Source organism: Physella acuta, unplaced genomic scaffold (assembly GCF_028476545.2).
Source record: "Physella acuta isolate Inbredline_101_S28 unplaced genomic scaffold, ASM2847654v3 ptg000608l, whole genome shotgun sequence".
Taxonomy (NCBI): domain Eukaryota; kingdom Metazoa; phylum Mollusca; class Gastropoda; family Physidae; genus Physella; species Physella acuta.
The window spans coordinates 625315-642727 of record NW_026732127.1 but is presented as its reverse complement, the minus strand read 5'-3'; the positions used below and the strand labels follow the sequence as shown (position 1 = coordinate 642727).

Below are 17413 nucleotides of genomic sequence, written 5' to 3'. Positions count from 1 at the left end.
TTCAATTGTTAGCTGGCGTCATTTAGGATTGTTGTTTTTAACGTTGAACGGTTTTTTACTAAGCGAATTGAAAGAAAACCCCCATTGATTCTTTGAACTATCACCCAATGAACGCATACTAAAGATTGCTATAGATTTAAAAAGCAATTTTTTCAAAATACTAAGAAAATTGTGATTATATTTTATTCTTTACATTGGCTAGAGTTAGTAACATATAACATAGATAATCTAAATCTAAAACCTAATTCATCCCTTACAGTGTTTCTTCCAGACTTTTTTCTCCGGGGGGGCACTTGAAATCTTCGGGGGGGGGGGGGGGCGGTAAACTTTCTTCGGGGGGGCGGACACTGTTAAAAGCATATATATTTTCTATATAAATTATATAAATTTCATTTCGTTCGGGGGGGGGGGCGGTAAAAAATTGAAGTTCATCCAGGAACTCTAGAGTCCTGACCGGTGACCTTTACCGTATAATGGAATGTTTACTGACTTGTAGTCACAACAAGGTGTTTAAATTATGAGATAAACATTGAAGCAAAACAATTCAAACGTACAGGTTAGGTTTTATTCATTCTGAATATTTCATTGCCATTACAGCTGTTCTAGACATAAGATGAATTAGACCTAGTATTGCCATGACAGCTGTTCTAGACCATGGTGGAGTTAGACCTGTACCTCCCCAGCTTGACCTGAGATTTTCGAATGTCCACCTTGGGTGCTGGCACTGATGTAGCTGGCTTATCCTTGGGACCAGCTCTTGCTACAAAAGTTCCAGTTTTTGCAACTTCCTGTTCTGTTCCCGTGGGTGGCAGGGGTATCTCGTCCCAGCGTACTTGCACCTGGGTGCCGACCACGTCTTCAAACTTGCCAGTCAGGATGAAGACGTATCTCTTCTCATCACTCAGGTAGCCAATCAGATCTCTGGCCCCGGGGTAGGCGGTGGCCATATCATTCCACAGCCAGGGTAGGGAGTTGGTGTTACACTCACGCTTCAGGGCAGTGTAGAACGGCATGGAAGAGTTGCCGAACCTGTAGTTGAAGGTGGGTCTGTCTTCGCTGCCTCGGTACTTGTAGTGGTAGTTGGTGTCGGGCTCGCTTGCCCCGCCTCCCCATCGAAGGAAACCTTGTAGCTCCGTGCTGAACTTGGTGATGATGGTGGCGGTGTAGGTGGCGGTGCTTCTTGTCTTAGATAGTATCAGGTCCCACTTGACGGCACTGTAAGGCTTTAAAGTCTTAGATGTGCTCACGGTGAAAGTCTGACTCTGTTGGTTCTTGGTTTCGTCCAGGGTCGTGGAAGACGTTTCGTAGTTGAACTTGTAAGCCACGCTGCTGGTCATTCCGCCGATAGGTGGCGGGTTGTAGCCAAACGTCATGTCTAGCTCGCTGCTGTCCTTCCATGAACTGGTGGTGGTGTGGGTCACCGTGCGGACGATGGTCTCAGCGCGGGTGATTGTCTTGGTGGCTTCCGACGCGTCGTTGTTGATGAAGGTGCCGGTGTCTATGGACTGTGGTATCAGTTCCTCAATGATGGGTTCACCGTATTTGATGTCCATCATTCCAAAACTCCAGTCTTTGTAGTCCATGGCCAGTCTTTGGTCACTCTTGTAGCCGTCACAAGGTCCGGCCGTATCAGCCACCCATTTGTCCCCTTGACGTCTACAATCTTCACTGTAACGGACACCTATCTACAAGCCAGATAGATGATGAACGCCCCCGGATTCTTTCTTGGGGTTATATGCAAATGACCTAAAGCCTAACTGAATGAAAACTAACTCAACAACTCACTAGGGCTCGATTTCGAGGTCTAGGGAAAACTAGTGAAACTATTGAAGTTAACAACTCATTCAATCTGCATACAACCTTTAATAAGTGAACACAGTTGTGGCAGAACACAAGGTTAAACAAGATAAAATATTTAGTTTAGAAAATAACAAAACCCAACTTACAAAGCGTAAGAAAAAATACTATCACAGATTCTAACTCTTTATAAAAATAGCCACAGGTCACATAACACTGCTATAGCATCAAGAATCACTTGGCGACAAGTAATATAACAGTAGAACACTTAAACAACTTAGGAATGCATAGCACACTCAGGACTTAAGTTCTCTCACGTTCAAATGGTCAGAATGGACTGCCGGACAAAATGGACGGCCTGGTCAAGGTGGACTGCCGGTCAAGATGGACTGCCTCGTGCCGCCTGTGGGCGATCCAGTTATAGAATTAGGCAACAGGGGAGGTTACCCTCAACTCATGTGGCCATTGGTTGGGGTGGTCATCTGGTCTGAATCAATCAATCAGATCTTGATGGAAAATTTCTGAGTCTTAGACTCTCTTAGTAAGACAGTGGAAAAAACCCGGTTGTTGCACCATCGACCATATATGGTATTATAACAATGTCAAAATAAAACATTACTAGACCTAAGTAGGTCACATCACCAACAAACGTTGCACGACAACTGTCACACCACCCATAACCCAGCATGTTGTACGACAACTGTCACACCACCCATAACCCAGCATGTTTCACGACAACTGTCACACCACCCATAACCCAGCATGTTGTACGACAACTGTCACACCACCCATAACCCAGCATGTTGCACGACAACTGTCACACCACCCATAACCCAGCATGTTGCACGACAACTGTCACACCACCCATAACCCAGCATGTTGGCCAGATGACAACTGTCACACCACCCATAACCCAGCATGTTGGCCAGATGACAACTGTCACACCACCCATAACCCAGCATGTTGGCCAGATGACAACTGTCACACCACCCATAACCCAGCATGTTGCACGACAACTGTCACACCACCCATAACCCAGCATGTTGGCCAGATGACAACTGTCACACCACCCATAACCCAGCATGTTGGCCAGATGACAACTGTCACACCACCCATAACCCAGCATGTTGCACGACAACTGTCACACCACCCATAACCCAGCATGTTGGCCAGATGACAACTGTCACACCACCCATAACCCAGCATGTTAGCCAGATGACAACTGTCACACCACCCATAACCCAGCATGTTGGCCAGATGACAACTGTCACACCACCCATAACCCAGCATGTTGGCCAGATGACAACTGTCACACCACCCATAACCCAGCATGTTGCACGACAACTGTCACACCACCCATAACCCAGCATGTTGCACGACAACTGTCACACCACCCATAACCCAGCATGTTGCACGACAACTGTCACACCACCCATCACCCAGCATGTTGGCCAGATGATAACTGTCACACCACCCATAACCCAGCATGTTGGCCAGATAACAACTGTCACACCACCCATAACCCAGCATGTTGCACGACAACTGTCACACCACCCATAACCCAGCATGTTGCACGACAACTGTCACACCACCCATAACCCAGCATGTTGCACGACAACTGTCACACCACCCATAACCCAGCATGTTGGCCAGATGACAACTGTCACACCACCCATAACCCAGCATGTTGGCCAGATGACAACTGTCACACCACCCATAACCCAGCATGTTGCACGACAACTGTCACACCACCCATAACCCAGCATGTTGCACGACAACTGTCACACCACCCATAACCCAGCATGTTGCACGACAACTGTCACACCACCCATAACCCAGCATGTTGCACGACAACTGTCACACCACCCATAACCCAGCATGTTGGCCAGATGACAACTGTCACACCACCCATAACCCAGCATGTTGGCCAGATGACAACTGTCACACCACCCATAACCCAGCATGTTGGCCAGATGACAACTGTCACACCACCCATAACCCAGCATGTTGGCCAGATGACAACTGTCACACCACCCATAACCCAGCATGTTGGCCAGATGACAACTGTCACACCACCCATAACCCAGCATGTTGGCCAGATGACAACTGTCACACCACCCATAACCCAGCATGTTGCACGACAACTGTCACACCACCCATAACCCAGGATGTTGGCCAGATGACAACTGTCACACCACCCATAACCCAGCATGTTAGCCAGATGACAACTGTCACACCACCCATAACCCAGCATGTTGGCCAGATGACAACTGTCACACCACCCATAACCCAGCATGTTGGCCAGATGACAACTGTCACACCACCCATAACCCAGCATGTTGCACGACAACTGTCACACCACCCATAACCCAGCATGTTGCACGACAACTGTCACACCACCCATAACCCAGCATGTTGGCCAGATGACAACTGTCACACCACCCATAACCCAGCATGTTGGCCAGATGACAACTGTCACACCACCCATAACCCAGCATGTTGGCCAGATGACAACTGTCACACCACCCATAACCCAGCATGTTGGCCAGATGACAACTGTCACACCACCCATAACCCAGCATGTTGGCCAGATGACAACTGTCACACCACCCATAACCCAGCATGTTGGTCAGATGACAACTGTCACACCACCCATAACCCAGCATGTTGCACGACAACTGTCACACCACCCATAACCCAGCATGTTGCACGACAACTGTCACACCACCCATAACCCAGCATGTTGGCCAGATGACAACTGTCACACCACCCATAACCCAGCATGTTAGCCAGATGACAACTGTCACACCACCCATAACCCAGCATGTTGGCCAGATGACAACTGTCACACCACCCATAACCCAGCATGTTGGCCAGATGACAACTGTCACACCACCCATAACCCAGCATGTTGCACGACAACTGTCACACCACCCATAACCCAGCATGTTGCACGACAACTGTCACACCACCCATAACCCAGCATGTTGCACGACAACTGTCACACCACCCATAACCCAGCATGTTGGCCAGATTTGCAATGTCCGCCATGCTCAGATCCATTACCAAAGTTTTCACCTTAGCCTCCCCGTCCAGGACATCTCTACCGTCAGCCATACGACAACACTTGAGCTTCTCTAGACAGTGCAGCTGGTCGCAGTCGGACTTGTAGATTCCCGTGACGTAGTACTCATCTTTACACTGGCACAGGTTCTGGTGGTCAAAACATATTTTGATGTCCTGGTCATAGCACTCTCCGGTGTAATACGGGTGGTTGGAGGGCTTGGAACATCTGGCGTATTCGATATCGTGTAGACCTGCCGGGTTGCCGGCGCTCCTGAACATCCCGTTCAAAAAGAAACCATTGGGGCAGGTAGCCCAGGTGTACTGGCCGTCTAGCACCGGGTACCAGTCAGCGTAGAAGATCTGGGTGTCGAAGAGTGACCAGAACCCAGACGGGCTACAGCACATCGCCTTCTCCAACAGGGTTATCTCGTCATGGCCCCCCGAGGGGTTGCTCCTGTAGAACCCCCTGATCACGTGATTGTAGCCGGAGCACCTGGACTCACCCTCCTTGTCGAAGCTGAGCGTCCAGCCGGTGTACTGGCAGCCGGACTCAGCTCTCACAGCTGCAGACAACAACAGCAGCGTCAGCAATTCTTTCATCTTCCAAACCTGAAACCACAGTGAGCACGTCAGTTGTTGTCTTTGATATAAACATGTCAGTTGTTGTCTTTGATATAAACACGTCAGTTGTTGTCTTTGATATAAACACGTCAGTTGTTGTCTTTGATATAAACACGTCAGTTGTTGTCTTTGATATAAACATGTCAGTTGTTGTCTTTGATATAAACACGTCAGTTGTTGTCTTTGATATAAACACGTCAGTTGTTGTCTTTGATATAAACATGTCAGTTGTTGTCTTTGATATAAACACGTCAGTTGTTTCTTTGATATAAACATGTCAGTTGTTGTCTTTGATATAAACACGTCAGTTGTTGTCTTTGATATAAACACGTCAGTTGTTGTCTTTGATATAAACACGTCAGTTGTCTTTGATATAAACACGTCAGTTGTTGTCTTTGATATAAACACGTCAGTTGTTGTCTTTGATATAAACACATCAGTTGTTGTTTTTGATATAAACACGTCAGTTGTTGTCTTTGATATAAACACGTCAGTTGTTGTCTTTGATATAAACACGTCAGTTGTTTCTTTGATATAAACATGTCAGTTGTTGTCTTTGATATAAACACGTCAGTTGTTGTCTTTGATATAAACATGTCAGTTGTTGTCTTTGATATAAACACGTCAGTTGTTGTCTTTGATATAAACACGTCAGTTGTCTTTGATATAAACACGTCAGTTGTTGTCTTTGATATAAACATGTCAGTTGTTGTCTTTGATATAAACATGTCAATTGTTGTCTTTGATATAAACACGTCAGTTGTTTCTTTGATATAAACATGTCAGTTGTTGTCTTTGATATAAACACGTCAGTTGTTGTCTTTGATATAAACATGTCAGTTGTTGTCTTTGATATAAACACGTCAGTTGTTGTCTTTGATATAAACACGTCAGTTGTCTTTGATATAAACACGTCAGTTGTTGTCTTTGATATAAACATGTCAGTTGTTGTCTTTGATATAAACACGTCAGTTGTTGTCTTTGATATAAACATGTCAGTTGTTGTCTTTGATATAAACACGTCAGTTGTTGTCTTTGATATAAACACGTCAGTTGTCTTTGATATAAACACGTCAGTTGTTGTCTTTGATATAAACATGTCAGTTGTTGTCTTTGATATAAACACGTCAGTTGTTGTCTTTGATATAAACATGTCAGTTGTTGTCTTTGATATAAACACGTCAGTTGTTGTCTTTGATAGAAACACGGTTTGAAGATAAGTGTTATTGTCCTGATTTCAGTCCCACGTTTTAAATGTAATAAAATGATTATCAATTAAATTACATGACAAAAATTAAAATGCTAATTTAACGAATACGTTGTTAAACCAATAAACACAATAATAAACACAATAATAAACATACTAACAAACACAATAATAAACACAATAATAAACACAATAATAAACACAATAATAAACACAATAATAAACACAATAATAAACACAGTAATAAACACAACAATAAACACAGTAATAAACACAATAATAATCACAATAATAATCGCAATAATAATCACAATAATAAACACAATAAAAACACAATAATAAACACAGTAATAAAAATAATAAACACAATAATAATCACAATAATAATCACAATAATAAACATAATAATAAACACAGCAATAAACACAATAATAAACACAATAATAAACACAACAATAAACACCATAATAAACACAATAATAAACACAATAATAAACACAATAATAAACACAATAATAAACACAATTGATTGACGAGACATTCCTACGTCACAAACAGAAAGTAATAAGTGCAGGCAACAAAAACAGGAGGTATAGCTGATCCTTACTTGTACGTTTGTCTGTAGGTTTGTACGTTTGTCTGTAGGTTTGTACGTTTGTCTGTAGGTTTGTACGTTTGTCTGCAGGTTTGTACGTTTGTCTGCAGGTTTGTACGTTTGTCTGCAGGTTTGTACGTTTGTCTGCAGGTTTGTACGTTTGTCTGCAGGTTTGTACGTTTGTCTGCAGGTTTGTACGTTTGTCTGCAGGTTTGTACGTTTGTCTGCAGGTTTGTACGTTTGTCTTTAGATTTGTATACTCTCAACTGACGTTCTGGAGAGTTCTCTGTCTTGGGATATATTTACCAGCTGTGGTCAGAAATTAACATTATATTACAGTAGTTTACATATATCACACAAATATATGACCTCTACCACCAAATATAAAGTAAGTTATATAACATTTCAAAATACCAACAGCTTTGATACATTTCTAACAACAGCCTTTCTCTCTCCTCCAATAAAATTTGATGCTATAAACATTTTGGAATCTTAGAAATCGGTTATTACAACCACACATGATATATATTAGATATATGTAATTAGACCGAATAGATATTCTTCAGTTGGTGTGTATGTTGGGGGTGGGTGGGGGGGGGGGGGGTAAAATATGGCAGTGAACGCGTCTTTGTATGTTTTCAGCTGGATCATTGCAAAACCCAACTGTTTATACTAGGTCATTACAAAACTCCATTGTTTAACTAGGTCATTACAAAACTCCATTGTTTAACTAGGTCATTACAAAACTCCATATTTTAAATAGGTCATTACAAACCTCACAGTTTAAATAGGTCATTACGAAACCCCAATGTTAAGTTATCACTACTAATCTAACACATCATTTAAAACATCACTTCCTCCTATTATTTTAGACCAAACAATCTCGACTAACCACGTTCTAATTATTAAATCACTAATCAGAAAGCATGTTTCTAGAGTTCAAGGATTTCACACATACAGGTTTGACACATTTCACACAGATAAGTTAGACAAATTATAGACAGACAAGATTTACAACTATTATACAGATAAGTTTGACATCAAAGTTGTAGGAATAGCAACATGGCCGCTAACAGCATTATCGTCCACATAGTCGCCGGTTGCCTGGAGTTAAATCTGGTTGGCTGAAACCGGCTGAATGTGCCTAAAGCCGGCTGACCTTGAGCTAAAGCTGGCTGACCTGGAGCTGAAGTCGCCGGACCTGGCGCTAAAAGCGACTGACCTGGAGCTAAATCCAGCTGATCTGGAGCTTAGGCCGGATGACCTGCAGCTAATGTCGGCTGATCTGGCCTAAAGCCGGCTGACCTGGAGCTAAATCCGGCTGACCTTTAGCTAAAGCCGGCTAACCTTGAGCTAAGGCCGGCTGACCTGGAGCTAAAGCCGGCAGATTTCGAAATGTTGTACATCTGACAGACAGATATTGAGAAAAATTTGGTTCTGTTTGAAGTTAATTCGCTTTCATTTTTAAATTAGGTACTGTTACTTTTCACTGCTAAGTTTCTCAATATCAGTGTTTCTTGCAGACTTTTTTCTCCGGGGGGGGGGCACTTGAAATCTTCGGGGGGGGGGGCGGTAAACTTTCTTCGGGGGGGCGGACACTGTTAAAAGTATATATTTTCTATATAAATTATATAAATTCCATTTCGTTCGGGGGGGCGGTAAAAAATTTTCGGGGGGGCTCGAAGAGATGCCTGGAAGAAACTCTGCTCAATATCATAGTAATTTTCTAGTACATTTTGAAGAATATTTTCAAAATATTTAACAACAAAGTAGTTATTTTAAATTGTATTCATACTTTAATTTAGCAAATATTTGTTTACAAAAAAAAAAAAAAAATTACGTTAACCATTGTTAAATAAAACCATTACAAAATGAAAGACTTACTTTTGTCAGGACCGAGTCATACAGTGAAGTGGGACCAGAGTCTGCTAGCTTATAGGATATCAGTTAATTACTTTGATTGATTTAAATTAAGAGCATCAGTGTTTGAGCTAATTAATTATTGACCTGGTCAAGAAAATATCTGGAGCACTATGAAAAAAACATTTTTTTTGCAAGCATAGCGAATTAAAGTAGGCTAATTGCATCCCGGAAAAAAGCCGTATGTACTAAACGTTATACTCATGTTATAGCTAAAACCTAGCCAACACTATAACAAGGTAACATGCGATAACACTAACCCTCCCTTACATAAACTACCCCAACCCCACAGTTAGAAGTCGCTCACTAACGATCAGTCTAGCGACTTGAGCCTACCCAATCTATCTATACATGCTAGCACATTGGGTAAGGACAAGCTAAACAAACGCAAAAAAAAAATGTTTGAATAAAACGCTTTTATGTAATAATGTACAAATAGGAGACAATTAATAATTATCTATAAGTATATAGAAATCAACTACTATGTAATTAACTTAAAAAAATTGTTTATATATATATATATATATATATATATATATATATATATATATACCTAAATATATATATATACACACACACACACATATATATATATATATATATATATATATATATATATATATATATATATATATATATATGACCAAGTAAATCGTGACAACACCCTATATAAATAATATATACGAACGTACCTGTGGGATTGCAGAAAGGTCTATTCCATAAGGCTTAGGGCACATCTTGTCATCATCATACTTGTCAACATCATACTTGTCAATATCATACTTGTCATCATCATACTTGTCATCATCATACTTGTCATCGTCATACTTGTCATCATCATACTTGTCAACATCATACTTGTCATCATCATACTTGTCTTCATCATACTTGTCATCGTCACACTTGTCATCGTCACACTTGTCATCGTCACACTTGTCATCGTCACTCTTGTCATCATGATACTTATAAACACGTTTGTCAATTTAGGCCTACGTGTAACCAGAGTTGGGCAATCGTCATCGTAAGCCTAATGTCAGACGTAAGCCTAATGTCAGACGTAAGCCTAATGTCAGACGTAAGCCTAATGTCAGACGTAAGCCTAATGTCAGACGTAAGCCTAATGTCAGACGTAAGCCTAATGTCAGACGTAAGCCTAATGTCAGACGTAAGCCTAATGTCAGACGTAAGCCTAATGTCAGACGTAAGCCTAATGTCAGACGTAAGCCTAATGTCAGACGTAAGCCTAATGTCAGACGTAAGCCTAATGTCAGACGTAAGCCTAATGTCAGACGTAAGCCTAATGTCAGACGTAAGCCTAATGTCAGACGTAAGCCTAATGTCAGACGTAAGCCTAATGTCAGACGTAAGCCTAATGTCAGACGTAAGCCTAATGTCAGACGTAAGCCTAATGTCAGACGTAAGCCTAATGTCAGACGTAAGCCTAATGTCAGACGTAAGCCTAATGTCAGACGTAAGCCTAATGTTAGAAGTAAGCCTAATGTCAGAAGTGAGAGTTACATTATTTTAGGGAGCCATTTGTCAGTCTTATATTGTCAGACATTTGTGATGCCTCGCCTGTACCCCCCCCCCTCCCCCCACCGTCACACCACCCCGCCAACATTTTGTATTTATCTTATGGACTTGTTCACTAATGTAAAAACTGTAAACAACCATTCCGTTTCGATTTTCAATATACTTGTAACAGTACTTTCACACGTCAATAATCATTTACCCTTCCCCCCTCTTCTTTTGCTAAACCGATATTTGGCCGATATATAACCAATATATAACCTATATATAACCGATATATAACTAATATATAACCGATATATAACCGATATATAACCGAATAATAACCGACAAGACGGTCTTCACCCCTGTACACACCGTCACACAACTTTACACACCTTTACACACCTTCACACACCTTTACACACCTATACACACCTTTACACACCTCCACACAAATTTACACACCTTTACACACACCTTTACACACCTATACACACCTTTACACACCTCCACACAAATTTACACACCTTTACACACCTTCACACACCTTTACACACCTATACACACCTTTACACACCTCCTATAACCTGCTAAACACCTACTTACACCAGTTAGTTACTGAAACATTGTGCTAAAATAAACCCAGCACGATTCATTCATTCTTTTCTAGCTACAAATCAATATTTGGCTAATAACGATCCTTAGCGAAAGGGGCGCAACTGTAGTATTGTAACGATGGCAAGATTTATTTTTTATTACCTCCCCATAACTGTAAAATAATTTTAGTTGAAGCTTTATTGGTAAGAAAAAAAAAATTGTCACGGAACTTGTCAATCGGCCGCATCTAGTAAAGAAATCCACATAAACGGAAGTTTTAGGATACGTCGGCTCTTTCGGCTCTTGTAGGCTGGGGGCAGGAGGGGGTGGGGTGGGGGTGGTGGGCGTGATACAGAGTGGACTAGTGAGAGACGGTTGGAAATTCTAATACTTTGGATGACGTAATCGGATAAAAAGGTACTGAATTTTAAAAAACCAGAATAACGTTTAATGAGGATTTTAGATTTTTTTCTTCCTAGAAATTTTAGGTGACTTGAACATGACTAAATTTAGGGAAGTATTTATTGGAAGCACTTTGGATGTTTTTAAAGTTAAAGAATGTAAAATTTTAACAAGCACTTTGGATATGTCACAAGTGAAATGTCACATTTTTACAAGCATTTTCGACAAATGTCAAATGAAAATAAAAAAGTCTGATAAGAAAAGTTCTGGTACCAGACACAGGATGATTTGGTGCAGACGACCCTGACGTCACGAGATACAGGTGAGAAACTTGTACGACCCACGGGTCAAAATGTAGGTCATAATCACGTGACAGGAGAAGATCACTGTCACTTCAACCTGTGTGACATGTCACAATTGTAGGCGTGTTGCTACTTGGGTCAGTCCTTTCTGAAGATGTCACTTTAAATGTTGTAGGTATTGTGGGGGTCAAGTTGACATATGCCAGTTTTTAACTTGCTCTGTTTTTAGAATCGTTAGTGACAAGTGAGCTTAAGAAGTCCAGCTACCTGGAAAGGTGGGGGGGGGGTGAGGGGTGTAGCCCACAATATGTAGCCCACAACATATAGCCCACAATATGTAACCCACAACATATAGCTTACAATATGTAATCCACAACATATAGCCCACAATATGTAATCCACAACATATAGCCCACAATATGTAATCCACAACATATAGCCCACAATATGTAGCCCACAACATATAGCCCACAATATGTAGCCCACAACATATAGCCCACAACATGTAGCATACGATATGTAGCCACGATATGTAGCCCAACCGTTGTATAACTTACAGACAGCAACCATTGAATTCAATACGACTTATAGTCCACAACACATGTAGCCACGATATGTAGCCCAGCCGTTGTATAACTTACAGACAGCAACCATTGAATTCAATACGACTTATAGTCCACAACACATGTAGCCACGATATGTAGCCCAACCGTTGTATAACTTACAGACAGCAACCATTGAATTCAATACGACTTATAGTCCACAACACATGTAGCCACGATATGTAGCCCAACCGTTGTATAACTTACAGACAGCAACCATTGAATTCAATACGACTTATAGTCCACAACACATGTAGCCACGATATGTAGCCCAACCGTTGTATAACTTACAGACAGCAACCATTGAATTCAATACGACTTATAGTCCACAACACATGTAGCCACGATATGTAGCCCAACCGTTGTATAACTTATAGACAGCGACCATTGAATTCAATACGACTTATAGTCCACAACACATGTAGCCACGATATGTAGCCCAACCGTTGTATAACTTATAGACAGCGACCATTGAATTCAATACGAGCCCCTAACTGACGTCAGACATGACCCCCATCTAACAAAGTTCAACAAAGTGTAACAAAGTGTAACAAAGTGTAACAAAGTGTAACAAAGTGTAACAAAGTGTAACAAAGTGTAACAAAGTGTAACAAAGCCAGTACACATTACGTATTTAAACAAAGTGTAACAAAGCCAATACACATTACGTATTTAAACAAAGTGTAACAAAGCCAGTGCACATTACGTATTTAAACAAAGTGTAACAAAGCCAGTACACATTACGTATTTAAACAAAGTGAAATAAAGCCAGTACACATTACGTATTTAAACAAAGTGTAACAAAGCCAGTGCACATTACGTATTTAAACAAAGTGTAACAAAGCCAGTACACAGTACGTATTTAAACAAAGTGAAACAAAGCTAGTACACATTACGTATTTAAACAAAGTGTAACAAAGCCAGTACACATGACGTATTTAAACAAAGTGTAACAAAGCCAGTACACATGACGTATTTAAACAAAGTGTAACAAAGCCAGTACACATGACGTATTTAAACAAAGTGTAACAAAGCCAGTGCACATTACGTATTTAAACAAAGTGTAACAAAGCCAGTACACATGACGTATTTAAACAAAGTGTAACAAAGCCAGTACACATTACGTATTTAAACAAAATATCACCACAACAGTTTGTGTGAGAAGACGTCGCTGTGTTTATGTGGCAAGTCTGTTGTTGCGCAGATTTTTGTTTGGCTTTCCAAAAGTTGGGAGGAAAATATCTGACCATCACCAAGTAGGATGACGTAGTAGGCAGACTGCGTAATTGTGGCGTTTATTTTGGCGAGGGGTCAAAGCAAGGGGTCAAAATAAGGGGGTCAAAGTGTGGGGGGGGGGGGGTCAAAGTGGGGGGGGGGGGTTAGGCCGGGGCGAGAAGAAAAATATTTGCACAGCCTCGTTTTGGTCGGGGCTAGCTAAAGGTGAGGCTTGTGATGTGTACAGACGGTCGAGCTACGGTCGCCTAATGTTGGGGGGTGGGGTGGGGGAGTCAGAGGTGGGGGGGATGTGTAAACACACACAAACTACACACACACTACACACACACAAACACACACAAACTACACACACACTACACACACACACAAACACACACACACTACACACACACAAACACACACACACAAACACACAAACACACATACATACTGACTGTTGGGCCGGGTCAAGGACATGTACTTTAGACGTCCGAGCTTCCTGTGACGTCACGGCCTGGGTTCACCTACGGTTTGAACACTTCCCAAGTCACGTGATTTCAGACCAGCCGGCCCATCAGCCAGGTGAAGTAGAGTACATGTGTTTGTCAACTCAATACTTTACAGAGATTTTAAATATCACAAATATGTCAACAATTACACAGCCCACATTTAACACATACCTTCGTGTCTAACTACCACATACAAATAGCATCACTATTAAATGTTATACAAAGTTATAAAAGCCAAGATTCTAAAAATAGGTCTGTAGGATGTATTACACTACAAGAATTCTGTAGTGACGTATAACCACATACAAATGATGACATCACTTTAACGTTGGTGATGTTTGTTTTTTCACGCAGAAAATAGTCTCAAAAACATTTATTGGATTCGATTGATGCTGAATGAAAGTGACACACGCACACACACACACGCACACACACACACGCACACAAACACACGCACACAAACACACGCACGTGCTATCGACACAATTTTAGCACACACACACACAATTACACACACCTTTAACCCACACAAGATCTATAACTCGTTTAGCGGATTAATGTGCGTCATCAATACAGTAATCGAACATAAATTTTTATTTGCTAGCCTTACTCATTCGATGGAGAACCCTATTTTTATGGGGATCCATACTGTTCTCTGAAGTAGGAGATTACAATGTAATAAATAATTGATATTTCCATTCAGCTTTTGAACACACACACGCACACAATTTATTGACAGCAAGCACACACACAATGTATTGACATGCGTTTATTTCTGTGTTTCGTGTCTGCAGATGTGTTCAACACCAACCTTATATGAACTCAGGTTGTGTGGTTGTGTGGTTGTGTGGTTGTGTGGTTGTGTGGTTGTGTGGTTGTGTGGTTGTGTGGTTGTGTGGTTGTGTCAGGGTGTCTGTGTACTTGGTTGGCTCTAACCCTAAACCGTGACGTCATTTATTCCAACCCATCTTGTCACAATCAGTCAACCAACATCAGTCAACATCAGTCAACCTGCATAAGTCAACATTAGTCAACCAACATCAGTCAACTAACATCAGTCAACCAACATCAGTCAACCAACATCAGTCAACCAACATCAGTCAACTAACATCAGTCAACTAACATCAGTCAACCAACATCGGTCAACTAACATCAGTCAACCAACATCAGTCAACTAACATCAGTCAACTAACATCAGTCAACTAACTTCAGTCAACTAACATCAGTCAACCTGCATAAGTCATCATGTATTAGTCAACCTACACCAGCCAACCAACATCAGTCAACATCAGTCAACCAACATCAGTCAACCAACATCAGTCAACCAACATCAGTCAACATCAGTCAACCAACATCAGTCAACATCAGTCAACCAACATCAGTCAACATCAGTCAACCAACATCAGTCAACATCAGCCAACCAACATCAGTCAACCAACATCAGTCAACCAACATCAGTCAACCAACATCAGTCAACTAACATCAGTCAACTAACATCAGTCAACCTGCATAAGTCATCATGTATTAGTCAACCAACATCATTCAACCAACATCAGTCAACTAACATCAGTCAACCTGCATAAGTCATCATGTATTAGTCAACCTACACCAGCCAACCAACATCAGTCAACATCAGTCAACCAACATCAGTCAACCAACATCAGTCAACATCAGTCAACCAACATCAGTCAACATCAGTCAACCAACATCAGTCAACATCAGTCAACCAACATCAGTCAACATCAGTCAACCAACATCAGTCAACATCAGTCAACCAACATCAGTCAACTAACATCAGTCAACCTGCATAAGTCATCATGTATTAGTCAACCTACACCAGCCAACCAACATCAGTCAACATCAGTCAACCAACATCAGTCAACCAACATCAGTCAACATCAGTCAACCAACATCAGTCAACATCAGTCAACCAACATCAGTCAACATCAGTCAACCAACATCAGTCAACATCAGTCAACCAACATCAGTCAACCTACACCAGCCAACCAACATCAGTCAACCAACATCAGTCAACCTGCATAAGTCATCATGTATTAGTCAACCTACACCAGCCAACCAACATCAGTCAACATCAGTCAACAACATCGCTCAACCAACATCAGTCAACCACCATCAGTCAACCTACATCAGTCAATCAACATCTGTCAACCTAATATTCACCTACTAAGGTGAACACCTCCCCTCCCCTCGAACGATCAACTAATGATACAGAATTAAAGTTATCACATTTTTTAAACTTAATATTACGACGCGACGTATGCTAAGTTAGATGACAGTTATTTAATTACATGTAAAGCTAAACCTTGAATGGGGACATAATGCTGCAGCAAATCCCTGACTGATGAAAGAAAAGATTTTTGTTTGATCGTTGGCCACATCTGTCGTACAGCAGAGCACGTGACACGTCACACGTCATACGTCACACGCGATCAGTCAGGCGACAGCTTTAGATGACTGGATGGGACATGATCTATTGACTGCCGTCAGTCAGACTCAACAAGTCATCTCAAGTCATCTCAAGTCAGCTCAAGTCAGCGGACGTGGCACCACGTATCAAAGTTACATTCATTTACTGTAAACATCTCTTGAGCAACCCTGATTGAAGGTTTCTAATAATTCAAGTCATATACTTATATGCATGAGTGTGTATATATATATATATATATATATATATATATATATATATATATATATATATATACCTAGATGTATATAAATTGCGACGTTGCTACTCGTCCCTTGTTCGGGCTGACATACCCCCCACCCCCCCCCCCCACACCCACGCCTCTGGTCTCTCATCTCTAGCCAACATAACCCACACATCAACCACACCCACACGTGGGTCCACCAGTCCCACACCACAGTGGGTCCCACACCACAGTGGGTCCCACACCACACCACAGTGGTCCCATGTTCGAAGCAAAGTGTGGACGTGTGTGGGGGGGGGGGGGGAGTGGTGAGTCATTGAGTACACGAGTGGGTGGGGGGGGCTGGTCGCCTGAGTATAGACTCCACACAGCAGGGGTCTGCAACAGTCGCCTACGTGA

The 17413-nt window shown here is 41.6% G+C and overlaps 2 protein-coding genes across 2 annotated transcripts in view; both read right to left on the bottom strand.

Moving 5' to 3' along the window:
* Nucleotides 1-547: 547 nt before the first annotated feature.
* On the bottom strand, nt 548-9229 carry LOC131947824 (uncharacterized). The gene is made up of 3 exons (XM_059309161.1): nt 9171-9229; nt 4777-5472; nt 548-1685 (listed from the first exon to the last, which is right to left on the bottom strand). Exons 2-3 carry the CDS (start codon nt 5461-5463, stop codon nt 648-650), a joined length of 1725 nt encoding a protein of 574 aa, XP_059165144.1. The 5' UTR covers nt 5464-5472; nt 9171-9229; the 3' UTR covers nt 548-647.
* A 52-nt stretch (nt 9230-9281) lies between these two features.
* The window catches only part of LOC131947823 (coiled-coil domain-containing protein 1-like), a 38035-nt gene continuing 29903 nt past the window's right edge, over nt 9282-17413 (bottom strand). The window contains exons 4-5 of the mRNA XM_059309160.1: nt 9899-10168; nt 9282-9293 (exon numbers count right to left, since the gene is read on the bottom strand). Of these exons, the coding sequence (XP_059165143.1) occupies nt 9282-9293; nt 9899-10168 (282 nt within the window). The remainder of the gene's footprint in view (nt 9294-9898; nt 10169-17413) is intronic.